The sequence below is a fragment of the Strix uralensis genome, chromosome 25, assembly GCF_047716275.1.
Source record: "Strix uralensis isolate ZFMK-TIS-50842 chromosome 25, bStrUra1, whole genome shotgun sequence".
NCBI lineage: Eukaryota > Metazoa > Chordata > Aves > Strigiformes > Strigidae > Strix > Strix uralensis.
In genome coordinates this window covers 2,719,333-2,746,371 of record NC_133996.1, presented here as the reverse complement: position 1 = coordinate 2,746,371, position 27,039 = coordinate 2,719,333, and the positions used below count along the sequence as shown (strand labels likewise).

Here is a 27,039-nt window from a genome sequence, read left to right as displayed (position 1 = left end):
AATGTTTTATCTCTCCACCTAATTAAGCAAGAGACTGGACCTTGATGCAAGAAGCTGGGCTCCTCACATGCTTCTGCAAGTTTTTCTGGTTGAATTTTGGGTTGGTCTCTTGCTCTTTGGTTACAGTTAAACAATTGCCAGACTTAGGGTAAGAAAAATTATTTTCTGCTTGAAAAATTTGAGGGATTTGTACTTTTGTGAGTGGTTTTAAGCACGTTTAAAAGCACTGGAGACATTAAGATGTCATTGTGGTACACCCTTCCAGACTTCATGTCTGTTGTTGAGTATCCTGGTTTGCAGAACAAGGGAGGTGAAGCACAAAGGGAGTCATCACTCCTCTTCAGTGATGAGAAAACCAGATCAAAAGTATGACCTACAACACTATCTTCATCTCTATATACATAAATACACATCCAGTGAAAAGAGCATGGGGCAGCACTGAAATTTCTTGTTTATATTTTGGCAAATCTTCCATTGAAACTTGTTGTTTTGTTTTGTTTCAGAGCAGAAGAAAGACCCCAGGCTGTGGTCCACACTGTGAATGATGCTGGAATAGTTATTACTGAGCAAATTACACTTTCATACTGAGTTGTTTTAAAAAGCAGACAATGACCCAAAAACATTAGCAGATGCTAAATTCCAGGTATCTTTCATCTGTCATCAGCAACACTACTGACCAACATCTACAGAGACTGACCTCTGCAATCAGACTTAGTCATGAATGTGCCACAGAAAGCAGGATCTTTATCACTGGTCATAATGTACAAGAGGAAGGAACAAGCTAGATTTTTAGATGAAATTGCCAGGTTGGCTGTTAGAAATACCATCTTTTCCTTTGCAAGCAGCACACACATGAGATAACATCAGCCTCGGGCCAAAGTACCACTTTTGATAACTAATTTTTTAGAAAGCAAACTATTGCTCCCTTGTGACATACTCCAGACAGCAAGGACAACATTGTTCAGAGATCAGACAGCAAAGTATGGAAGCTATTAACAATTTTTTTAATTGAAACTCATCTTTCAAGTCACACTAAAAGCAAAAAAATGCAAACACTCAGGTATAAAATGGCAGGGCAATACTGTGACAATTCTAGCATGTTGTATATTCTGGAGTACACACTATTAATCATCATCATAAGCAGACAGGATGAGCGCTGTATTGTAGTTAATTTGAAATCTTCATTCTTTTCTTGATCCCTTTCCCATAGGGTCCTCATTAAAAGATGCTTGTTAGCATAGCTTCAGGGTTGGACTATATCAGTGAAAATGTTTTTGCCCATTTTCCCCCCATTCCACTTCCTATATGTCTCAGCTGCTGAGTTACAAGTTAGACAGATGAGAAACAGCATCTTGCTGGCATAAAGCAAGCCTGACAAGGGATTCAGACCAGTGCTTACACTTCACATTAGCCAGATGCCAGAGGCCAGTGATGGGAACCTCTGGTGCCTGGTGCCAAGTTCATCAAAATTAGCACTGCAGATGGGTAGTACCAAGTCAAAACTGCCAGTGTAGAACAAGGCACAAACTCCAGCGATTCACCATCACTCTTGTAGGCTCATAAAATGAGCTGGATTGTAATAAGCATGATACTGCTATAAAGTAAGGACTTCTCTGTGAGGCTGACTATCTGACAGAAGGGGTAAGAGGCACCAACAGCAATACAAATGTTGTCTTCTCTCCATGAGCTTAGATTGCTACATAGGGAGGTGGGGATTCCTTGGAAGGCAACTCTAAGGCTTCCTCATATGATGGCAGCACAGCCTGAAAGAGAAGACCATCAGTTATGCTCAGGGGATCACATGAAGGGCTTCAAGTGGATTTGATCTTGGATGTGTTTCCCTACCTAGTGCAAAGCAGGGTAAAAGAACCACGTGGGCTGTCAGACATAAAGGGCAGAAATCCACAAGAGTTAGCAGTCAGCAGCACTTCATAACCACGTTGCTGTCAGTCCCACCTTCCTTCTCCCAAAGCGTGGTCACAATAAATGGACCAAGGCTCTTTAATGTCCAGAATATAAGCCTCATTGCCTAAGCAAAGAAGCTAGGCTCAGATCACTGCAGAGGGCCATGATGCATGCACAGCAGGGACATACACAGCCGGCAAGACAAGGCTAATCAAGTTTCAACAAGACAAATGCCTACACTTAGCATTTCATACTCTTCCTCTTTACTTCTCTTTACAGTATCTCTTATTTTTGGAAGGTCCTCAATATCTTTCCTTTGTGTCAGAGCAGCGGGACGCTACTACCAAAGAGATCATCAGTAATCTAAGGAAGGACACTGACATTCATTATTTAGCAAACTGTTAAGATGAAGGGCAATGTGCCAAACCTCTCAGACATTGATCTAGTGAAAATGAAGACAAACTTAATTTTAAACAAGGGTAGCACTATTAAGCACAGAAACCAAAGTTCAACTGAAATTAAAAACACATCTCTGGATCAGAGAATAAAAGTGATAGAGTCTCCTTTATCTGCTTTGCCTGAAGCCTGAGTTTCAGCTTCCTTGCAGATACCATTGGCTTTGAAAGATTTTATACAAAAGTAAAGTTAAAGGAACATAATATAATTGGAAACTGATTATTAGTATCTGATAATGCACATTTGAAGGGTTGAACTATCTCTCAGACCACCAAAGAAGCAAAAGTAAGCATCATCATGCATCTCATCAGTCTAAACCACTTGTTTTCATGGTGTAAATCTGAAGCAGTCTTTACTCACCTTTTCAACTGCTTGTGGGTCAACTTTAACCTCCTCTCTCTTGCTGGCTTTAATATACTTAAAGCAGCTCAGGACACATTTGAACATATAGGCCTGCAAAGGAAAGGGAAGTCTGCCATTGCATTGCAAGTCAACAAGAGCATTTCCACTTTTGTCATCAGCCTGCTATTGTCCTACTCTCTTCTCTGGAGGTAGAAACTTGGGACCATGTGTCCCATGGCCTTAAATCAGTCTCTCTTGATCCTTCACTAGAAAGGTGACAACTTCATCTATTTGGAACGATGCACTGGTGTGGGAAGTCAATAGGACTAGTAATACCATTAAATATAAAGCACGTGCTTAAGACCTCTGGGGGCACAATGTCATTCAGCAGGAAAGGAAAGCATGTCTTCCATGTTATTTTTCTGAGCAGGTTACAAAGTTTGGATGTCTCAGAAAAGCACCTTGGGCACAACATCCACCTCCCAGAGATCCAAGGCTCCCTGGTCAACTAGGGCTGACCTGAAAGGTCAGCTCATTCAACAAAATCCTACACTTGCAATAGTTACACTTTTCTGACAAGACCGGCTTGCACCTCTCAGAGTTACAAGATGCAATAAATAGAGCTTTTCTGAGAAAAATGGATCGATTGATGGATTGTGGCACAAGAAAATAAGCAAGGCCTGTGAAACATACCATATTAAATAAATATTTTCACTACTCTGTGCAGCGAGGCGAAGTCGTGTGCCTCTTATTTTTATTGGCATAAGAGTCTGCTTTAAAAACAGTTGGCATTTTCAAGGGAACATAGGGAGTTATATGCCCTGAGAACAAGCCATGTAGCTTAGGATTTCCTAGAACAATGAAGACTGTTTGTCTTGACACAAAGCCAAGACAAAGAACGAGAACAAGGAATGAAGTATCTGAGTTGAAGGAATCCTTCTCTCAAACAAAATTCCAGAGATGAGGAGGTAAATCCAAACTTTGTCCACCTTTAGGGAATACTGTAAAAACCTTCCCTCTCCCAAAAGCCTCTTCTTGCAGAAAGCAAACATGCAAGACACTGAAGCCATCATATAAACTGTACAAAAACCCCCACTCATCCATGAAAGAAACCCCAATAAATTAAAAAAATAATAATTATACAACAAAAAATTCTTTCTTTGATTTTGTTTCTGGAAGAGTTTGCTGCAGTGCCAACCCAGTATCTGCACCGAATTCAATGAAGTTGACTTCAGTGAAGACTGCTGCAAGCAACAGCAGGTTTGAGCAGAATACATTAGCACACATAGCTTATGTGAAGGCAGCTTGTGACCTTGGGATCATCCCATTACTGGCTAACTCAAAACACTCTAAAGTCACTGTAGGATACCCTTCTCCACACTGAACTGAAGAGGGAAAACTTCTCTGGCAGCTGTTGACATAAGAAGTGGATGGAAAACTTGTCCTAGAGGTCAGGAAACGAGCTACTTCAGAAGTAATTATGTTAAAACCTTTCTTTCATTTCCCATCAGAAATGTTTTATTCCCCTTGATTTCTGCATTCTTATGACCGTGGTGGTGGAGGGCGATGACTTTATGATACTGAGGTGAGATAAAGATTACTTGTGGATACACAGATCAGCAAGGGAGACTGCTCCAATGGCGCCATGGACGCATCACCCCTTCACTCACTCTGCCCTGGGAATACTTGGCATCACTTAGACTTGAACAGCTGATGATATCACCACTGGGGCTCTACAAGTAAACATACAATAAGCCACCACACTTGTAACCAGCTGTGAAGTCGCATGGAGAGACTTCCATGTGCAACAGGACATGCTCCCTGCATGGTGGTGTTACATGAGAGAAAGGAGGGAGAGAAGCGTTTCTATCCCCCTAGCACTGTCAGAGAAATCTTTCCTGCTAAAAGGGTGAGCAAAGTCTTGCAGGTCTCATATGAGGTCACTGGCAGAGGTGTTCAGTGGGGCAGGTGCCCCATCTCTTCTCCGTCTGACAGACCACCTTTCAGCTGAATTATGCTACAGTGTGGGATGCAGATAACGATTTGGGGACAGTAATTGCAAGTTGGCAAGCAAACAGCACCGGATACACAGAAACAACATTTTAGTGTAAGAGCAATAAATGCTTGTGATGGGTCATTAAGCCAGTCAATTTATGCAAAAAGATCCTGGGCTAGTCCAGTATATTTGGATGCTACCTTGGTGTGGGCATTCAGTGAATTGAAACCAATGTGCCCTAAATTGGCCAAATGGCCTTTTTAGGTCTAAAATATTTCATTTTGTGGCCATGTGCCTCGTCAGATCTTTATCACTTGGAAGGAACTCTCTCATGAAAATGATTTTGCTACACATGGAAGCAGGGAGGGATTGTCACTACGTTTAAAGGATGGGGTTCCTAATGACTTGTTTGGGGGAGTTTAGCAGACCAAGGAGTACTTGTGCCTGTCCATTTGGTTTTTTTTTAATTATCCTCCCTCCATCCCTTCTCCTACAAACTGCAGTGCAAGAAGTCATTGCAAGTTAAGCAGTCTTGTGACTAACCCTGTAGAAAATTCAAATCAAGCAATTTGCCAGGTCAGTGAGATTTCTGCTGAGGACCCACACTGTCAGCTGGGTTTCAGGGTTATCTCCACTCCTATTGCGCAGTTTATGCAAATATGAAAAGATATGCTAAAGTCATGCCTGCAGTGCAATCGTACAAGACACTCCACTCCACACTGGCTTGCCTGGCCACCTGGGAAGAGTCTGAATAAAAAATGTTTTCCAACTATCAAGTAGCATTTTTCACTGTGACAGAATCTGCTGAAGTACCTGGAAAGATCTGGTTTTCTTAGCTGGTCTGAAACCCCTCAGTGAAAAACATGTTCTCTGATTCACTGAAGCAAGAAGAATAGAAACCATCTCACAGTGGAGTTTTCTGAGATGTAAGCAGGATTTAGCAGCTCACGGGTTTTAATTACATTTCAGGGTATCAGTGTGCATAACTCCGCTTACATCAGTGCAGATACAGCGACTTACCCAAGTAGAAGATCTAACTTGCTGCTTAATGATCTAATTTATTTTGGCACACAATAGCAGAAGAGTTTCCTATATTTGTTTTCAAACAACTTATCCTTCTAGAGATGAATGGGCAGTAATAGTTTCTGGATATGAGAGATTTTGCTTTATAACTCACATCTGCAGAAGCATAAAACCAGTGATTTGAATATTAGACCTACCTCAGACACAATGCTGAGGCACAGCTCCTATTATGCCCAAGGAGAGACCAACAAGATTTTTCAAAACCCTTGGAGAAGTAAAACCAATTCCTCCCATCTCCCACCCAAGAGAGCTTCATTTCAGCCTCACCAGACCCTGCAGCCACTTACCTTCAGGAAGAGGACAGCAATGAATGCAATGGTGAAGGTGACCACCACTTTGGCATATTCCTCTGTTGGTAACTTCTCCAGTGTTGGCAAAAAGCCCTGTGAAAAGAGGGAGAGGGTCTCAGACATAAATGCCTGCTCCCTCTACTAGGTCACACAAAATGGTGGAGATCTTCTCAGCCTGCCCCTCAGACAGGTGGGACAGGCCACCTTCCTTTCTTCATCAGAAGGAGTACAGGGATATTTTTTTCTTCCTGCTGTTTATACTCTTTTGGCAAAGATTTTCAGAAGACTATTTAAATGAGAACTAAAAGTATGACTGTTTAATAAAGATGAAAAGTTGATGCATTTTCAATGCAGGCAGGCAGGCTTTATCCAAATCATTTTGCTCTGAAATTTGCATCCGTAAGATTCTTACAAGAAAAAAAAAGGTGTACTTTTAAGAAACACATGCATAAGCAAGCTGTCAGTCAAGAACATGGTGTTGGTGAGAACATATGGAAAATCATCTTTTGTCATCAAACAGAGCAGTTCTGGGTATACCGTAGAGATCAGAGAAAGTTTACTGTGTGTTAACAGCCACGATAGAAACTTCATAGGGGTTCACAGCATGAAAAATCAGCTGAGCTTGCTCATAACATACCCTGTTGTCTGAAGACTTGAGGCTGAGGTAGGTGGGGACCTCCATGTAAGAGCTACAGAGAGTGAGAATACTCAGGCAGAAGTCCAGCAGCTGCAGAGCCAGGAAAGGGATCTTCGAGTGTCCCTGCTGCAAGAAGGGCAGGAAACAGGAATTTGGTTATGATTGCAAGATTGCATTACTTCTATAGATTTTTCACATTTTACACAGGGACAGTGCTTTGTTCACATTGACAGCCTAAGCTATTTAATTCACTTATACTAGCCAAAATGATGAGCAAACCATCTTGTTGGGCTGATTTACGCAAGCTCTACAGAAGAGGTCTCTAGCTGGAGCAGTGATATTCCTAGCTTACCTCCAGCAAACCCTTCCTTTCCTAGCATGGGCACGTCCATAACGACCTCCCCAAAGCCATGAAACAGAAAATAAAATCAACAGGAACATTCCCAGACGTGGAAAACTAAACAATGGCCCAGCTGTCCCTAGTTATCCTTATGCACCCTTTAGCCCCCAAGGATTGCATCCTGTCTCCAGCCAGTACAAAAACTACCTCGCCGTGACAAGCCATAGCCCAAGATAATGATCCTCTATTCCTACATTACGCATTGGTCTCCATCTCATAAAGAACAGAGAAGACCACCCCAGAAGTGAGGTGTTACCTACTGTGTGACTAAGGGAAGACACAGAAGCAATCACTGGGACTTGCATGTAGGAACAGAACATTGTGAGGAGGCTGAGGAGAAAGTCGATGACTTGTAGAGCAAGGAATGGGATGAGGAGACGTTCCCTCTTCTGAGAAAGAAAAGCAATGCCAGTTATTTCTACTCTGAATGGGACAATAGTACCAGCTATCAATACCTGAAAGGGCATATATTAAGGTACTCCAAGAACAAATACTTTCCTGGAATTTCTGCATCTAATTCCACATACAGTGGTTACAATCAATTCAGAAACAATGAAAAGCATCAACATTGATTTTTTTTCACCCCCTTTGAAAGTTTCTGTGAATTTTCACTGTGCAACATTGCCACTTGATCCCATCAGAGCTGTCATTCAGCTGTCCCCAAAGTTTAACAGTACAGAGAAAGCTGGGTTCCCACACCAGTGCATGGTCATTTCTTATTCTGAAATAGGAAATGAATCCCCAGTGTATCCTCTCCAGATACTGACTTGCAAAAGAGCAAGGAAATGAGGCAATAAAACAACATTTCCAAATCATAACATTTCCATTCCTTAACAGAAAAAATAGTCTTGATGGAAATGTCACCCAGATCTGGTAAATCTGGCCATTAGCAGCCTTGCAGATGGGCCTGAGACTGAAAACCAGCCACCTTCCCCTTCTGTAAAAGAGCGGAGATATTTCTTTGCTTTTTTTTATCATACTTCAGCACTTTCAGTCCTTTAGTCCCCTCTTCTAATACCCCCTAACTCAGAGAGGCCTCAGCCAGCAGCTAAATGTCATTTGGGGAGAACATACCTTCACCACACCAAGGAGGAGGTTGAAGCTGATGACAAAGAGCATGATGATCAACAGGAAACTGGTGATGACATCAGCTAAAAGTAATAAAAGTAATTACTACATAACTAAAATCTGGAGCCTAATATTGCAATTCAGTCATACCTCTAAGGAAGGATTGAAGTGTGATAACTTGGCAGAAAGAATTGTATATGTGGGGGAATTAATGTCATACAGCTGGAAAGTAACGCTCTTTTCCTTTTCAACATCCAGTTTTTCATCTGCCTTTGAAGCTTCTGTTTCTTTAGCCATCAGGTTGAGCAAGCCATCAGCTCAGGCACATGGGAGCCAAAAGCCTTTATTGCCTGGACTGATATTTTAAATATCCTGGGCTACAATATTAAGGTAAAATGAAGTAGAAAAAAATGGCACGGTGCTTTTAGCTAATGATTAATAAGTCTGAGTTGGAAATTATTTTGAGACTCAAAGACAGACAAAGTAACCAACAGTGAAATCTGGTGAAAAATCTGCAAGATTTGCAAGCAGACAAGAAGCATGAGTTTTAACCACCCACTGCTGGTATGAACCACAGAGTTTCAGGGAGAAGTATCTCACCTCCACTCTCTGTAGCTGTAGGATGCAACATACACATTAAAAATAAACGTGTGAGGAGAAAAACATAAGACAGTTCTACCTACAGGGCTGAAGGTAATCTTTGTCAGCAGTTTTGCATGCAGGAAGGTCACCTCTTACATACACGTAGCTTCCTAATGAACAGTTCCCAGGAAGCAATTTTCCCTCTTGGTGTTGCAGCCTGCCCTGATGATGACTACCAAAGCCTTGCTTGCACTGTACACTACACACATTTGGTCTTCGTAGCAGTCTAGACAGTGTGAGGTTCTTTGTAAAACTGGTTTGCTTCTTAAAAAAAAAACCAAAACCCAACCAAAAGGGAGCTCGCTCCAAAGGCTACTCCCTTTATCTGCCTCTGCATAATGCACAGTCTTTCACAGTGTCTCCTCCAACTCACTCTCTGATTTCTTTCTTATTGATTCACCTGAGTTTAAAATAGCAACAGTCTGTTTGGGGTCTCCAGCTCCCAAGTGCTTGAACAAAAGGTTTCATTTTACTAGGAAAGAGCCAAAGTTTTAACTTTTCTGATTTTTTAAAGCAACAGATCCTTTCTGTAGGTTTGTTTCTCAAACATCGGAAATGTTTGATAACTGGTTTGCTTTCCCCCTGCCAGCTGCCCAATTTATTTCACGACTATTAAATAAATCTAGTGCCTAACTCTATTTTTTCCATTACCCTTTTCACTTGCTTTCATAAAGAAATCTAGAAATCGTGCTTTAGCCTGTTGGATCCTTAATATGTTCCAGCTGCTCTGAAATCCTTCACTGCTCCATATTACCCATTTTTTCCCCATGAAAATGCCCCTCCATCTCCCCCAGCTTTGAGTGTTTGCCTATAGCTTTGGTACCACATTACACTTTTGGTGGGTGGGGGAATATTTCAGTGCTTGGGTATCCACCAAAGTGTCCTTAAGTCACTTCCTAGCTTTGCTCACAATAGAATAAAATAATTTACAAAGCTGTTGAGGCAGAGAAACCCATCCCTCTTTTTCAGGCAGGTAACACCAACACTGTTGTTTACAGAAACAAAACTTTTGCGTCGGAGCAGTCACAGCTATATCATAATTTGGCCAGTTACTCTGAGGGAGCAAATGCAAACAGTCAGCCTAAGTCAAAGGGAGAGCCATGCTGGAGAAGGGCAGACCTCCCACCCAGTGCTGCCCATGACATCTGGCAGGAGATGGGCACCCATTAGGTGCAGGGGCCATAGCATATGCAAACTGTCAAGTACTGCCTCCAGGCTCTGCTAAGCGATGTGGGTGTGGATGAATGCCAGTTGAAGAACGGACCAAAGACAGTACTGAGAAGCGCTGGAGCCTTTCCAGGGTTGTAGAGGACCTGCCTGACAGCTGGGCTGAGCCACATCTGGCAGCACGGGCAGGTGGCACTAACGGCAACACTCCTCACATCTTTACTCTGCTAGCAGAGAGTGCACTTTATTTCATTTAAATGCATTGTTACAAAAGATATTTTAACTTCTCATACTCTCTTCTCAAGAATTAGCAACACACTTGAGCCTCCTCTAGAAATGAGATTTGCTGATGAGGAACCTTTAGTCTGAAAAGAAGCTCTGACCAGTACTTCTTTCCCCGAGGATGAGAAGCCTCTTCCTTTCTGGGGCTCAAAGGGAAAAACCCTTTGAGGAGGCTGCATCCCTCAAAGAAGCAAAAATAGCTTATCTCAAGAGAGGGAGCAGCACTACATGAGCTGCTGCACGTGAAGGTGTCAGACATTCCAGACCTAAGGGAGTGATCAAAAGTATCCAACAAATATCCAACATCAGGAAAAGAGTTTTGATGGCACAAAACAAGAAAACAACTTTTACTTATAACCTGATAAAAAAAACCAAATGCAGGATCTGTTGACCATGAAGTAATGAAAATTGAAACACGGAAGAGGAAGGAGTCTTAGGAAACAGCAAAGAAAGAAAACGCACATCCATCAAACCCCACATGAGAACAGAGAGGGCAATGGAGAAAGGGCTCTACTGCAGAAGAGGCTGCTCACAGCTCTGCAGCTCACAGGGGTCATGGGAAGAGCCTAAGCTCCAAGGCAGAAAACCAAACCCACCTTTCAGAAGCAGGAGAGTAGAGACAAGGCTGTGATCTGGTGCACACAGAAGCAAAGATTAACACGAGAACAACATAAACTCAAAACAAAAAAGAGCTTAACGAAGATGACAGTCTCAGCCTTTGTAGGAACAGCCATAAAAGGAGGTAGTCCTAGTCCCATTAAACCCCAAACTGCCTGAAGCCATTTTCCCTCATTTTCCTCCCAGACCCAACCACCAGAAGTTTGCCCCAGAGAGGATTTATCTCTTTAGCATGGTGTTTCCTTGGATGCAAGACAGCTGTTTTTTTCTGCCTCTTTCTACATGGTCTCATGCTCCGGCTCCCTTGGCAGGCTCGCTAATTAATTGGGCAACTGGCCGTTGCTTCTGCGGGCTAATTGCCAGCAGAACCCAGCTGAATTTTCCAAGTGGAACCTAGATCAAAAAACCCCTAAACAAAACAACAAAAAACCAAAAAGCCTGCAACCCTACAGGCACAAAGGGATGGAAAGAAAAGGAAAACCAAGAGAAAACACGGTCTGCCTCCTATTTGTTCGCAGCACATCCTTTCTGCTGGCAGCAGATCTTTCCGTTCCAGGGACGTTTTAGTACCAACAGATTTGATCTCAGTAATCAAAGATTTTACTTAAACAAAATTACTTCTTCCTTTGTGGGAGCACATCTAGCAGATGGGCTAAAGGAGTCACCCCCTTAGATAGTCATAGCTGCTGGCTCTTAGCCCTGCCTGTGCAAGCCCTCCATGAGATGGGAGTGTTATAGAGAGGCCAAATGCCACCTGAATGCTTTGCAAGGCTGGCAGAGTAGCAAGTTACCTTCCAGACCCAGCAGTAGATCCCTGGGGATCCCTGGGGTTTGAGGCACTTGCAGCCACAGCAGACCCTAGAGACCAGACTAGTGTGACTAACAGGCTCTTTCCATGCCCAGCATCTCTTGTCCAAAAATATAAGACGTTAATTTTTAAGTCTCTTCAGTATTTCCCTTCATGCTTAGTTGGCCTTTGTAGGATGAATGTTTGTCTCTTTCGTACTTATTTAGGAATTTTGAACCAAGCTTGAGCACCTGTATAGTCTCAACCACAGGAGTATCATTCCACAGTTTTCCCCTCTGTTCCTCCTGCATGTTCATCTGGGTGTCTGTCTCAGGAATAACCTGTTTTCCTCTACAGCACCTTAAAAAGTATCAGAGGATTCAGAGAATAACAGGGTTTGTCCCTGCAGAAGGTGTGTTGTCTCTTTGAGGGCTGTTATTGCAAGACAAGAGGCAATTGTTACAATAAAGAAAATTCCAGATAAAAGAAAGAAAAATCCTACAATAAGTGATGCAGTCTTGAACAGGGCTGCAGAGAGGTTGTGGAATTCTAATTTTGAGGAATCTGCAAACCTCATCCGGACAAAGCCCTGGGCAAGCTCCCCCAACTTTGGCGTCAGCCCTGTTTCAAGCAGGAGGTTGGACTGGAGACCTCCAAGGATCCACCTTACTTCTGCTCTGATCTGATGGTTACAAAATCAGGCAGGGAAGATATGTTGCTCCTCACCAAGCCTGCTTCACTCCTACAGCCCTAGAATGTCTTACCTACAAGAATATTTCAGTTCCACAGCCACCTCCATGCTGGCAGTGGTACTTTATTGCTGGCAGAGTGTGGTGAGAGCTTGCCCCCTTTGAGGTGCATCTTTTTCCAAAAGCATACAGAAATAAACAGCAGCAACAAATAAATATGCTCTTTCTTATACTTTTCCTTACTCAAATTCTCTGAGACTACCTGAGTGTCCTAGACATCCCAGGGAATTTAATGAGAAGGAATATATATGTGCTGTGAAGTAAATGCCGTTCTCCTTGGGGAGGTGGTGTAACCAGAACGGGGGCATACGACAGAACCTCGTAGAGCTGCACTAGATATTTGTAATGCTAGCAGGCAGTACCAAAAAACCCCACCCATCCAACAGGAAGAGAGAGCATTTATTTGCCAAATGTCTATTTTTTATTAATTTCACATCAGGGTTTTTGCCCTGAATGTAGCCAGGAGCGGCGTTGAATGAGTCCTAATATTTCCCATGAATGCAGAGAAACCCCTTTCTATTTTATGGCCCAATAAACTGGCATGGGAAATACAAACAGGGCTCATAAAGCTGTGGTTTAACAGTCGTGTTCACAGATTGTCAAGGACGGCAGTGTCTGATTCCGTGTTGCTGATAAGCTGCAGGGAGATGTTTCTGGACAGCCACATTCGAAGGATGGGCAGGACCAGCAAGGGAAAGAGGCCTCCCAGTCCCTTTAGCTGGATTCGCTTTTCATCAGAGAAGGAGGGAGAGTTTTCTGCATAGGAAACGGTATGCATAGGATATGGCATGTGCTGTGCACACAGGTCTTCAGACATAACTGAGGTATTTTTCTTGGCTGACTGGACAGAAATTGAAACAACTTTTCCAGTTGTACTTTGTCCACAGCCTCGATTTTTATAGTCATTAATGAAAAATAAAAGTGATTAACACTCAGACTGTATAAAGGCATGAATTGAAGACATCCTAAAGATCTGACCCATGGCAAGCAGTGGGGTGTAATCTTTTCAGGGTAGAAAACCATTCCTGTTAGAACTGGTAAGGAGTTTTTAATTGAAATGTTTTTTGGGGGATTGCTTTTTGGTTTTATTTTTTCCAGCAGGAAAAGCTAGTCTGCCAAAGCTCATATGCTTTCAGGAATGAAGCACTGCCAAGAAGACTTTTGCTAGGAAGGCTTCCGAGCTCCAGGATGAGATTTCTAATAGACTGGAAATGGGGGAGGCTGCATGGGAAATGCACATCCAAATTTCTGCTGTATGTGAAACAGAGCATAGAGATGTGAACCTAATTCTTCCAAATTGCAACTGAATGCCTCAAATCACAACACAGAAAAGTTTGTCTCCTGTTCCCTCTGCCCGGACAAACTAATCTTGTTTCATTTCTTAAATATTAGTTAGATAGTACGTTTAGATAGACTTTAGATTAGCCAGCATCCTGTCACTGACCCCACTAGGGATGGGAAAATCATCTTCAAGGCTCCCAAAGACAAAGAGGAACCTGGATCTTCTTTCCATTTTAATCCAACATTTTCAGCAGGTCTTATATTAACTTATTGGTTAACTTTCACCAAAAAGCAAATTTCAGAGGAGTGCTCTCACTCCTGTGCTGCCTGTGGCATCTTGTAAGCCAAGACAGCAAGGAGTAGCAGGCTGCAAGGGACAGAGCATCCCTCTTCTGAGCGCAGCTGACCCACTCACCCTTCCCATTATCCTGGCAGTCGCAAAAACCTACAAGAATCACAACTCTCCCTCCCCTCCCTGACCTGTGGAAGTTGAAGCCCATTCCACACCCTCTTTGTAAGGCAGTAAAACATACTGCTGAGAAATCTTGAGAGCTCTGATTCCTTATGAAGAACTCCTATATGTTTTTTTCCTACTGTATCATGTGAAGAGCATTTTCCCATAAATCTTGCCTTGTTTATATTCTTAGGCTATGACTAGGGCGTTAACATTATATATTCTGAGACGTGATTTAATCTGGCAGGATCTACAAATAGAGCAGCAGATGCTGAGGGCATCGGCAGAACCTCTCCCCAAATTGTTCTCCAACTCTTCCATCTGGGTTTTGAAGTCAAATTGAACTTTTTGTACTGCTTTGCTGTATTGCTTCCCTGCTAGTTTCTGGAAATAGAAGGGTTGCACTGTGTTTATTCCAGCTATAATCAGAAAACACAATCTCCCAAGCAGAGCCCTTTGAAATTCTTGGGAACAGAAGCCAAGTGGAAGTGCTGGGGATTTCATTATGAAATGTTCCTTTTTGTGTAGGAGGCCGTGGAAGAGGGGGGAGGGGGAAGACCTGTCATTTTGATTGTGTGGGAAGAGGGGGGGTTGTTAAAAATGGGGCCAGTTTCACTCGGAACAGTTCTATTCTTAAAGAAACCCCTTCAGATTTGCGGAAATGGATGTCTTACTTAGAAAGCATATAATGGTTTCGTATGGAAATTATCTGAAAAATCCATCTCAATTATTTGTTTCTTTTTTTTTTAAAGAATATTTTACTTAGATACTTGAAGAAAAGTAAAAATTATTGGCCTGAAATGATCTTTCTGCAAAAAAATTATGGAAAACAATTGTCATTTTTACATAACTGTGGGAAAGTATTCTGATCTGCAAGTACCATGCTCAGTTTTCAGCAGTTCAGATCACTGTGTTAGTCAGAATGCATGTGCATACTCCACTTGAAATATTTCCAACTACGCCCACGTCCAAGCCAGGTACATCAAAATGAAACAAAAGAAAAAAAAACAACAGAAAAAAACAAACCCAAAAAAGGGAGGAAGACTTTAAGGTCATCACATTTGCATCATGTTCTTCTGTAAAATTAAAACTAGAAACATATATTACAGAAATGGAAAACTGGATTCTCCTACCTATGTTGTGCTGATCCCAGCTACCCGGAAAGCAGCCAGGTGTTAGAGCCCATTTGGGGTATTGCATGTTGCCCTGATGGGTAAGCTCTGCAGAAAGCATTTTCCAAAGCAGTCATCACGCAAGTCCACATTGGGCGTTGAGTTGAGCCACAGCTGCAGAGGGACCTCTGTGGACCACAGCTAAGCAAAGTAGCCTCCAACCCACCCAGACTGGACTAATTCAGAAATAATGCCCCGTGTGAAAGATGTGAACCATGGCAGCAAACCCTTGCTTGGTGGCCTATTAGCAGGACTCACCCAAATTTCCATTTTCCACTCACTGTTCATGCCTTTCAAAACAGCCTTGGTGGATCACAGTGGTTCCTCCTAAAACCCAGCTGGGCTCTTTTGAAAAATGTGAACCCATCTGTTAGCAATAACTTCGCCCAGACAGTGACTGTGCCTGTTTTGGTGCTTTCCACTATGTCTGACTCCTACCCGGGGACAAGTGAGTTTGGGATGTGCAGGAATCTGCTGTACTTGGTTTCCTTTTCCTCCACTTTACAGGGGCAGTCTCTGTGCATGCTTGCAGCCTGGGGAAGGACACACTGGAAAAGCAGGGAACAGGCAAGCCCTTGCTGCTGTGACTTGCATTTTTCTCTGACTGTGAGCCTTCTCTGGAGGGAGACACAATGCAGAGTGTGGGAGCCTGGTTTCCGTCTTTCTGCACACAGCGGAGAAGGGTTATCTCAACTTGTGGTTTTATGCTGAAAAGTGACTAAGAAAAGGAGAAATCACCCTGTGTTTGTTGCTTCCAAACAGCTTCACGCAGAATTAGCCCGGTTATGTAATATTTGAGGTTTGAGGAGTTATTTTCTTTTAAATGGCACTCCACATGATGTATCTGCCAGGTCTCTGAAAGCTAAGCTAGATCCTTCCAAGCTCAAGCCGTAAGAATTTAATCAGCTGTGATAAATGTGATGCTTGTGACTATTTGAGGGATATGAAACAGCCTGGCTGCTTCTTCCAGGCATCCAATGTTCTGCAAAAAACACCGGGGGGTGGGAAAATCTAGGGATGGGGGCCAAAGGGGCAGGGGAGAAAGGGAGGTGGGCTGGTGTGGCTCTCTGAAGTGCCTTCAGCTGTGAGTAGGAGACACTTGCATGGCATAGGGGATGATGAGAAGAGGATGGGTCCATGGCATAGAAGGCAGGGTGTTGGTAGCAATGTCAAGTGGCTTATGCACGCATGGGACGTAGTGTAGGGCTGTGATTTCTCCCCACTCCGGGACCCCAAGGTCACTGGCCAGACTAGGCCTATTGAGGAGCTGGTCAGACAGTGCAGTGTTTTCTTAGAAAATGCCCAACATGTGAAGGAAGTCAACAGTGTGTGTAAGGCTGAGATGATCTACAGGTAGTGAAAAGAGAAGGGGAAACCGGGATTGTCAGATCAATGCAAAGTGTACTGCAGAGGGAGTGGGAAGGCTGAAGGAGAATGAGGGTAATGGAGAGTTTGGGCTGAGGGTCTGATCCACTGAAATAAAGACAATTTGTCTGGGCTCCACACTGGTCCCCAAAAAGCCAACACATCCATGCTCTAAATCAAAATCCAAATCTTTAGAGCCTCAATTTTGTCTCTGGGTCTGAGCTTTTGACCCATCTACTCTGAAAACCAGTTTCCACTTTTTCTGTGATGAAAAAGAAAGGGACCAATGCAGGACCTTGGGCTCCTTTGCAACCTCACAGACCCTTGCTGCTTTCCAGGATCCCAGTGACCTACCAATTCTGTAGTAATCCTTGTCCAGGTCTTTGCAAAAGCCTTTCCCACCTGCCACCTCCAGGGAGTACTCAATCAGCAGCAAAACGCTCATAACCTAGAAGAACAAAAGCAAAAGACACAATTCAGTGGGCCTTGGGCCAATTTCCTATCAACAGATTTGTTTCCAGAGAGCACGCAATGGCCACAGTCCTCATGCAGGAGGGGTCTCCAAGTGAGACAGTCATGAAGGGTTTAAAATCCTGTACAAAGAAATATTGAGGCAAAAGTTATCAGTTTATTAATAGTGTGGGTTTAACTGTCTTTTTCTGCCAGCTTCTGAAGGAGGATGGAGAAATTATGAAGTTAATGAGCTTTATTCCAACATTTTTATCCAGAAAGTCCTGGATTTACATTTTAAAGTTGCATTTTGGTTCAGAATTGAGCTAAATGTAACAATAGTGTTTTAAAGTACAAAAAGAAACACAAAAAGAATAAAGATCTCTCTGTAAGTCTAGCTATTCTACTTCGTTGACAAAAATATCATTTTCCTTCTTTTATTTACTTTGAGAAAAGTCTCCAGATGTGCTTTTTTCACATTGAACTAAAGTGATTTTCTCCAAGTTTCCAAACTGGACTATCAAGCCCCAGACTCCAGGGTTCATTCCATTCTGAGTTTAGCAATCCGTGAGATGGAATGAGGTCTAGAGCTGTGGTCTCAGTTTTAGCACTGAACTCCTATATCCAAACAGTGATGATCTGCAGAGAAAAACCAATTTCTAATCCCCACATTAGGAAGAGCTCCTGTTGCATGTGGGGCACTGGGCAGTCAGGGGCTGCAGAAGACCTCCATAAGGCTGGAGACCTCAGCATGGAGCACCTCAGCCAGCAGGTCCAGGGTATTTTTGTGCAAGTAAAACCAGGAAATGAGTAGCCACAAAGCCAGACAACCCGCCACATCCCTCCTGGGGACAATCCCACCCTGCCAGCGTGTACACGCATGCCAAGGTGACCAAACTTGTTGCAAACAAGTCCAAGGCCACAATGGAACATCTAGTCACTGCCCACACTGTTGTCAGAGCAAATAAGACCTCTTGGGGTAAGGGACAACTATGATGTCATTTATTGCTCCTTCATCACCTTTCTGACTGTTTCAGCATTGTTTCAGCAAGGTGGCACATTTCTGACTGCACCATGCATCTCATCTTGTTCATCATTTTAGTCCTTGTTCTCTGATATCTGCTGTCCTCCACCATGCTTTGTTGTCATTTCTTCTGCATTTTTAGGCTGTAGCAAGCTGTAGCACAGCGTGGTCTGCCACTCCTATACGTACAGGTGCACTTTCCAAAAGCAGGATAGTGTGTGCTGTGTTATTTTAAAATTGGCTTCACAGCGCGGGTGGCTGGAGAGGAAGCCCGCTGCTACATTTCCCAAGGATGCAGGAAACACGGGCTTGTCACCCTGCAGCTGCGTCTCACTGTCTGGACAAGCTCTCTGACCCTTCTGCTGTTGTGCAAAGAGCTGCTTCTTCTTCTCTGCCTGAGCTTTACCCCTGTCCGGGAGGATCACTTGCCACAACAACAGGGCACAGCCTGAGAGCAGAGAGCAGGAGTCAGGCCAGGAGAAATGCACAGACCATCATGCCCTGTGCATTTTTAACTCAGAGGAGTGGGAGCTGAGTCTGTAGGAGAGGAAATCCTGGCACGTGCAAAAAGTGGAGAAACCCTGTGCCAACACGACTCTCCATCTTCACCCCACCAACGCTGGGTCCAGCATTGGGAGCACCCATTCTGCGGACTACCAGGGACAGGAGCCATCAACGAAAGTACCATCAGCAACAAAGAGGTTGTTGTGAAGAGGTGAATGAGAGAAGCCATTTTATCTGGATGGCACAACCTCTGTCTGTGAGTCATCTGAACAGTGAGGCAGGATGCAAGTTTGTATCTGCCACCAAGATCAATACAAGCTGGGGTACCGCAGGGCTGAAACAACTTTTTCACAATAGCTATAGCAGCCTTTCATTTCAACAACTGCTTAAAGAAGTGATGCAGGCAAGGAGGAACCGGAACGGTTGTGGTCTGTGCTCGTGTTTGCAAACTATGTATGGGAAACAGCACAAAGCCAGCAACTGGAGGGAAATGAGGCAAACCTGTTAAGTGAGCAGAAGAGACAGTATTTTTCATCTTTTGCAGAGCAATGGCTGGAGGTGCAATAGGAGATCCAGACAGAGTTCAGGCAGGAGTAACGTACAGTCAGGTGTGCTAGGGCTGACATTTCAAGCAAACAAAAACAAAGAAGCATGGAAAGAAAGGCTTTGCATTGCCCCAGAAATGGGGAAGCCTGGCTGGGAGGGATGGCCTGCAGCAGAGACAGGAACTGAACGCAGACTCTCCCACAGTCTCTGCACTAGCTGCAGAAGTCCTAGAAACTATTTTCAAAAACAAATTAATCAGCTTTCTGTGCCACCAGCTGCAAGTACAGTTTCCAGAAGAGCTCTAGTTTGCTTCTAGAGTGAGCGTCCACCAAGCCACACTCCTGCTGCCGTGAGGACTGGGACCCTGTGTCCTGCCACAAGCCTTCCCTCTGAATTTCACACAGAGTCTGAGTTGGAAGGAAGGATGTGTCATGTTTTCTGCTGGCCTGTCTGCAGGTTGTTCACCACCTACATGAGACACATTGCTTTTTTTTTGTTTTTTGCCATGCAGTAAATGAACTTTGCAATTTGTTCGTGAGGCTGATAAGAAAAGGAGAAATATCTAGATCTCATTACATGGAGGCATAAGAAAGTTAATATAAATTCAGTTTAATGTAACTGCATTTAAAGTCCCATGGAAACACTGAACCTTGTCAAGGATGAAATTGCATTGATCTGAAGTTTCTTTACACCTGATGGTCTCCCCTGGGATGTGAAGGATCTCTTAACTAACCAGACATGGAGATCACACGTTGACTTCAAGTGCCTTAACTTGTCTGAGAGGTTTCATGCACATGCTCCCGAAGAGATTTCACTTCCCTTATTGCTACTGTTGGTCAAACCCCTCAAATGTCAACATGGGAAATACAGGAAGAAATTGCTTTTTCAGGTTTCTGTTAAATGGAGTCCTGAACAAAATGGATAACCTGAGCCCTAAATATCAGTTTCATTCCTGAAAGACAAGTGAGTGAAAGCAGGACATCACATCCCAAACGGATTTACAGCCAGAACAGAGCCAGAAACTAAACTTCATTATGAAGAACCATCTCTAATGTCTATCAAAGATGGGAACATTAGAGCAAAAGAGAGTCTGGTTTCCTTGCAGGTGTTGAAATAAGCCACACAACGAGACCAACTGCAGTCACATAAAATAAGTACATGTCAGATAGAAAACCCAAGTCCAACCTGAAAGTTTTAAGGAGAAGACTTTTAAAGTGAAAGTTGGTTTAAACTTTTCATTTAAAAGGGCTTTTGCATAGAAAGAATGAGCCACTGAACTGCAATGAGATAAAACAGACAATGATGGGCCTTTCCCTTTGCTCTCCATTACAAGTGCTGTGTGAGGACGAGGATACCTCTCCATCACCTGACTTTCTGACACGCTGCTGCTTGGCATGTGACAATCGCATTTATTCCTCTAGAGAATATACATACAAGGTGATGAAAACTCTACAGTGGGCTGCTCGCCTCGATTTGAGAAGACGGTAGAGGAAGATTGATGTGGTGTCTGCCCAGCACTCTTTGCTCCGCAGGGCTGTATGTATTCTCACTCAAGATTCACCCTTCAGCTCCAGAAGAAACCAAAATGTTCCTGTTTCAGACAGACAGGACTGCTCAGACAAGCATCCAGTTCCTTTTCTTATTGCTATGTCACGACAGGAGAGAGGCAGGCTTAAAATAGGAAATTTCACCTCCTGGCACTCAATTTGCAGCTCGCTTGGTGTGCTGCAACCTCCCAGCCCTTCCACCAGCCAGCCCTTCTTATTTTATCTCCTACAGCTGCAACTTTTGGAGGACACCTCTCATCTTGTTGCTGCCTCTGTTTAAAAGGAGTACTTCAAATTTCTTGGTAAAAGATCTGTAACACTGGCAAATCAAGTGACTTAGACAAATAGTGTAGGACTGAGGTAGAGCCAGTTGTTAAATCAAGGCAGCTAAATTGGGGGTGTCTTGCAAGGCAGAATCTTAACATGGTGCACGCAGCCCCCATTCCCTGGTGAATAATGTTGCTGCAGCTGCAGTAGGGTTAAACTGCTGTTAGAGGTTGTGTCATGTGTCATTTTTTTCTGAAATATGTGCAGCTTGACTAGTCTCCAAATAATTTATCTTTATGCACATGGCCTTGGTGTGATGGCTGCTCCTTTTTTTTTTTTTCACACTGAGTGTTTCTGCAAGAAGAGCTTGAAGCCATAATGAACAGGGGTCACTGGGGACAGTGACATGCTGCTCCAACAGTACATTGGGGTGCTGTGAAGGTTTCTGACAGCAGCGCATGCAAGCAGGTGACACCCAGCACTTTGAAGGCACCACATATAAATGCTGTACTTTCAGAGCTTCACCTTTTCCTACTAATTTAAAAGTGGTTACTGTGGCAGGGTAGGATGAAGTGAAGAGTGTTTTTACTCCCATTTGGTTTCCTTTCAAAACATTTTGTCTTTTCCTTCCTGCTGCCTCCTTCCCCCCCTCTTGTTTGTGCAACAGAGATGCTCCAGGAGAATGAGGGAGCAGCACTGGGTCTGCTGAACATCTCAGCCACAGCCTGGTGAAAGTGCAATGAATCACAGCTCTGTACCAACACGAGTCATGTCCAGATGAGCACTGGACCTGGGGAAGGTCCCAGAGTTGAGACTCTGCTCCCTGAGTTAAAGACATGTTGAAGAGAAGAGCTCATCCATGACTGAGTCCAGAGCAAGGTACAGACATGCTGCTTTCTAAGACATTTGGCTCTAATCGAGGACTAGTAGCAAATGAACTGCAGGTTTTCTACCCATGCTGTATGTGTAGAAGCAACTTTCCAGCCTTGTTCTTGAAGCTAATGTCAAATAACTTGAGGTCTGTTCACGCCTGGGAGGAGCTGATGAGCAGGACAGATTCCTCCTTGCTTTCTTTGAAAGAGACCTGCAAGTCACCTCACAACACCCAGTGAAACTTTGCTAATCACACAACTCTGTCCACTCCTTGTTCCCCTCCTTCTCCTTCCCCATATATTTGAGAATGCCTACGATTTATTTCAACTGTCTATGGAGAGATCAGCAATGAGACAAATCTAATTTATAGGAGGACAAGACATCACTACAAAGCCTGATAGCTTGTGTTTGATGGCATTACTATCACCCAACATCACTACAATTCATCACTAGGACCCACAGCAATAATTTATACTGATACAAACCAACAGTATTGATGTAGCAAATCATCCAAGTCACTGCCAAGTTATAAATCCCTTTTTCTTTTTCCCTCCCTCTGCCCAGCTGCAGCTACACGATCAAAAAGGTGGAGAAGAGGTAGAGAAAAAAATGGTTGCTATTCTGTGTTATCTCTTAAAGAAGTAAGACATGACAACCTTCTCTGAAAAATAAACTCTTTTCCATGGGGATCTATGTAAAAAAAAACCCAATGAGATGACACGGTAGGTACAGACACAGGGGGACTCACATGGATTTGGGGGGTTACAGGCTCTGGTATTGCAGTGATGGTCACTGTCAGGAACCAGCAGCAACAGGGTTGAAAAGCTGAGGGCTCCAGCTGCCCCTGCCCATTCCCCGTATCCTTTAGTGCCTCAGCCCCAGCCTTCAAGAGCATCTCTGTTCCTTAGTCTAAACCAAGTTGCATGTTGCTAATGCTCCCTGGCGCCACATGCCCTACACTGATCTTGTACATCATTGCTTGTGCATATCTTATTGTAATCACTGTTCTGGTTTTGCAGTGATGTGCCACAAAGTTTCAGAGAGTGACCCCAAACCCTCCTGACCACCAGCCACATCCAGCTGGTCACTGCAATGGTGGTTGAACTGCGCAAGAGCTGCCATTTAGAGACATGGGGCTGCTTCCTCCTCAGGCAGCCCTGGCACTGGGGACTACCAATGTGGGCAGAGGGAGAGCAGAGCAAGGCCCCAGCTGGGGCTCTGCAGCAGCCACTCCAAAAGCATGGTGAGATCCCATGCTGAGTTCATGCTGCTTGTGATCTGTCACCAATCTGCTCCAGGAGGAGCTGACCCCAAGCCAGGCAGCATTGCTTGGCTTCAGAGCCCAGGATCCGTCCTTTACCCTCTTTTAGTTGGCAGTGCAGAGAATCTAAGTTCTTCGCCACAGATATCTGTCCTTTTATTTATATAGGATAAAGTATAAACTACAACTAAGTAAACCACACATAATTTCTGATTTGAACCACGTGTCCACTGCTAACAGTTAGGGAAGGGGTAACATTCACAGCAATAAAAAAAGACTGCGTATGAAGCAGCTTCTGCTCAAAGAGAGCCCGGTTACACTAGAATTTGTCAAACATGGAAAAGAAATGATTGAAAAGGAAATGTGAGCAGAACAGAGCTAGTAAACATGATAGTTTTCATGTAACCTCAAGCTCAAGAAGTCTCTGACGTACTGACTGCGGAGGATGCACAGGGCGGGGATCACTTGGTACCTGTCCTGTTTCCAATACCACCTTCTCTAAGCAGCCACTTCTGGCTGCTGTTGGAGACAGGCTGGGAGGCTGCTGGACTTTGGCACTGACTCAGGACATCTGTCTTATGACTTCTGCCTTTGTCATTTTGCAAAGAAAAGCAGCTTCTCTTGCCCGCCCTCAGTGGACCTTTGAAACTCTTCTGCAAACTTTCCCGTGAGCACTGTGAAGGCTCATTCCAAGGGTCTCTGCCTTTTGCTGTTCAGAACTCACCTGGTGTCTTCAACTGACCCTTAAAACTTTTTTGAAATAACACATCTTTCATATGATGTCACTGGTAATTAAATTTTCCCTGTTAGCCACCGGCACCAAAAGGTGGTGTCTCATTCTCCTCCATCACACACTGGTGCAAATCAGGAATCTCTGTCATTGTTAGTGGCATCATGGTGAAAAACTTATGAGAAAAATATGCATCAGCCCAAAGTGTTTGCTGACTTTTGAGAAAGACAAAAGAGGCCTTTTTATGATTCACCCTCCCAGCTAGGAAAAAATTCATTTTTTGTACCCGTGTTTCACCACTGATAACAGATAGCTCACACTGCATGGAGTGCTTGTAGCTCTCTGGAGAAAATGTGTTGTAGTTCTCTGTCTTGTGTTTCCCACCTTTGCACAGAGCTTCAATTTTGCCAGCTCCTCTTCAGATCTTGGCAGTACTTCCTAACAGGGTCCCATTTCTAAACAGTTCGTGACCATCCCTCTGTGATGGCTATATGTTTAATTGGCTGTCAGAAATTGCTTGTGCTCTGCTGCAAACTCTCAGCTTTGATGTTTCAATTTTTGTGTCTTGGGGTCATGAGAATGCACAAGAAATGCAGCAATTTCTTTTTCTTTTAAGCAGTGAGATTATAAGCTTTGAGACTGTGGCAAAAGAGAAGTAGCTTGCCCAGGGTGTAATATAGATGCTCAAAAAGCAGAAGGCAAAAAAAGTTTTAAAATTGCATGATTCTTTTAACCAATCTCATAATATATAGATGATTAAAATATGGCATGGAAATGCCACTACAGCTTCTGGCTTTCAAGTAATGCCAGGGGAAAGCTGTCGGCAGTTACATTACATGAAGATGCGGTGTAGACCCAAGTTCCTCTGCTCTCCTGCTCTGAGCTGGCATGGGACCATCTCCTGCCTCAAAGCAGGTTGATACAGAGATGTTGTGCTGCGCCCAAGCACAGCCACCCTCCTCACTCGCTGCCTTCAGCAACACAGAGTACTGCTGACTCCTGACATGTTTATAAAATCCTACCATTCACTGAATGCTTTCCCTTTATCTTACTATCCAAAAGCTAAGCTGATCAGCTGAGCTGATCTCCAGATTTCTTTGCCTTTCATTTCATGAGTTGAATCCTCCACCAATGTATGCAGGCATGGCATCATGAAAGTCAAACCCATTAAACCAGCACGTCAGACCGCTGCCTTGGCTTTGTGTGCGTGTGGAGGGGGCTGTGGTGCAGTGAGGATTTGCCCAAGCAGCTTGGGTTGTTCCTGATGCCCTGGGAAAGCAGACTGGTGCTGCAGGGGGACCGTGGCGTGTCCCTCCCATGGGTGGCTCGGCTGCCACAGCTGCCATGCCCAGCACTTATTTGCAGGCTACAGCTCCCCTCGCTCCACTTCCCCTGTGCAAGGAGTGGGTTAAGAGCCCCCGTTAACCGTTATCACCTCACCCTGCAGCCTCCCAACCCCTGACTGTGCACACTGAGCCCACAGATGGGATTATTTTAAGTGCCCCTGCTGTGAGAGAAACCACATCCTCAGTATGACTTAAAGCCACCGGAAAGCATCTCTGTGCAACCAGGTGGCATGGAAGAAATGTCCCTCCAGGCTCTGCTGCCTCTGCACCCACCCCTGAGCAGTTATGCCAGCTGCCTGGCAGCTGAACACAACCACAGATCCAAACGGAAACCAAAACGGTGCATATAGTGTCTAACTGGCCATAGAGAGAGGAATGAGGCAGCTTTGCCCACCTGCCATTTGCTTGCTTGGGGCCCAAATCCCTCCTCCCTCCAGCGACCCAGAATTTCAGCACTGCCACAGTTTCCATTGCCCATGTGCTGCCCAGTTTCTAACAGACAGGTCCAGGTAGTCCTCACCAAGCTACACACCCCTGCATGGGTAAGAGCTCCTGCATTAAGCTGCAAGGGAAAAGCAGGTGGCAGAGTGAGTTTCCATGAGCTCCAATTGGTGGTCCCAGGGAAAAAATAGAAAGAGTTAAAAACCCCTCCCAGTACAATAAGTTTCTTCCTGCCCTCCAGTTCTCTCCCCCTCCCCCACCACCTTCTCCTCCTTTGTCCACCCCTCTTAAATCATTGTTTTTTCTCTTTTAGGAACACAGAAAAGTCAGCAGTCAGGAAACCGCGTGATCTGCAATGATTACACCTTCTGCAAAGAGCACACCTTCGCGTCTCTTTTCTTGTCTCCCTCTCCCTGTCCCCCCTTTCAGTCCTGTAACTCACCATGTGGAAGATCCCTAGAGCGACTGTGGCTGTCTTGATGTTGAAGAAGCAACATTTGGGGGGCACAGTGGTCGTTTGGGCAGTCATTTTCTGATCCCTCTTGCACAGCTGTGAGTTAATGAGGTTGAACTTGCAGCAACCGCCCCACTGAAAAGCCAAGCGAGCAGTGCAGCTCGACTTCCTTCCTGGTCTATAAATGTGTTAAGTCATCTACAAAGTCACATGAGATCTTTGGTTTCTCAATAATACAGAAAGAAAAATTGTGTTGCTTTTCTAACAGATCTTTAACTGCTTGCACATCCCAGGTGGCAAATGTAAGCACAAATGCTGCTTCGGGCAGGTGGGGTCCAGCGGGTGAGTGTACAGGGAGAGGAGGCATCTGAAGCAGGGTGCAGCTTTGTCCTACAAAAATCAGCAGAAACAAAAGCAGGGGGCCAAGAATTTCACCTTAAACTTGACCCACTGTTTTTGCAGTGAGGCATCCAAATTCCTCTGTTTGAAGCCGCTTATTCCTTGCCAGAAAAGTCACCATTCCTTGGAAGTGCTCCTGGGAGCTGACACTTGAACAGCCTGGCCTCTGGGACCACAGGGGTGGTGGACTCCAAGGGTCAGGATTGTTGGCTGAGAGATCTGGAGATTTGCTCCCAGGTCCTCACACAGCTGATGTGATTTATGTTGGTCAGCTCCTGGAAAAGAAAAGCAACAGAGACCTGCACCCTGTGACTTAGCCACCGTGCAGGACGTCAGACTGTCTACCCCTGCTTGAACTTACTAAACTGTGCTCTTTGCTATATATTTATCACCATTCTCATCAAAACCTTTTTTTTTTTTTCTTCTCTTTTTTCCTTTCCCCACTCTATAGGACAGAAAAGTCATCCTTTAGACCTGTGGAGCAGATTGACCTCAGTTTCTGG

General features: G+C 44.2%; 1 protein-coding gene across 1 annotated transcript; it reads right to left on the bottom strand.

Moving 5' to 3' along the window:
• Positions 1 to 981: 981 nt before the first annotated feature.
• LAPTM5 (lysosomal protein transmembrane 5) lies at positions 982 to 26,302 on the bottom strand. The gene is made up of 8 exons (XM_074894322.1): positions 26,126 to 26,302; positions 17,049 to 17,142; positions 8,184 to 8,260; positions 7,370 to 7,498; positions 6,710 to 6,835; positions 6,070 to 6,165; positions 2,722 to 2,814; positions 982 to 1,763 (listed from the first exon to the last, which is right to left on the bottom strand). The coding sequence occupies exons 1-8, from the start codon at positions 26,210 to 26,212 to the stop codon at positions 1,689 to 1,691; spliced, it is 777 nt and encodes a 258-aa protein (XP_074750423.1). The 5' UTR covers positions 26,213 to 26,302; the 3' UTR covers positions 982 to 1,688.
• Positions 26,303 to 27,039: the final 737 nt, after the last annotated feature.

Excerpts from the sequence above, each read along its gene's own strand:
- LAPTM5 (XM_074894322.1), bottom strand. The coding sequence starts at position 26,212 with ATGACTGCCCAAACGACCACTGTGCCCCCCAAATGTTGCTTCTTCAAC. Across the intron at positions 8,261-17,048 it reads CAAGGATTACTACAGAATTG|CTGATGTCATCACCAGTTTC; the intron begins GTAGGTCACTGG and ends TATTACTTTTAG. Across the intron at positions 6,836-7,369 it reads TGTCTTCCCTTAGTCACACA|CAGGGACACTCGAAGATCCC; the intron begins GTAGGTAACACC and ends CCCTTCTTGCAG.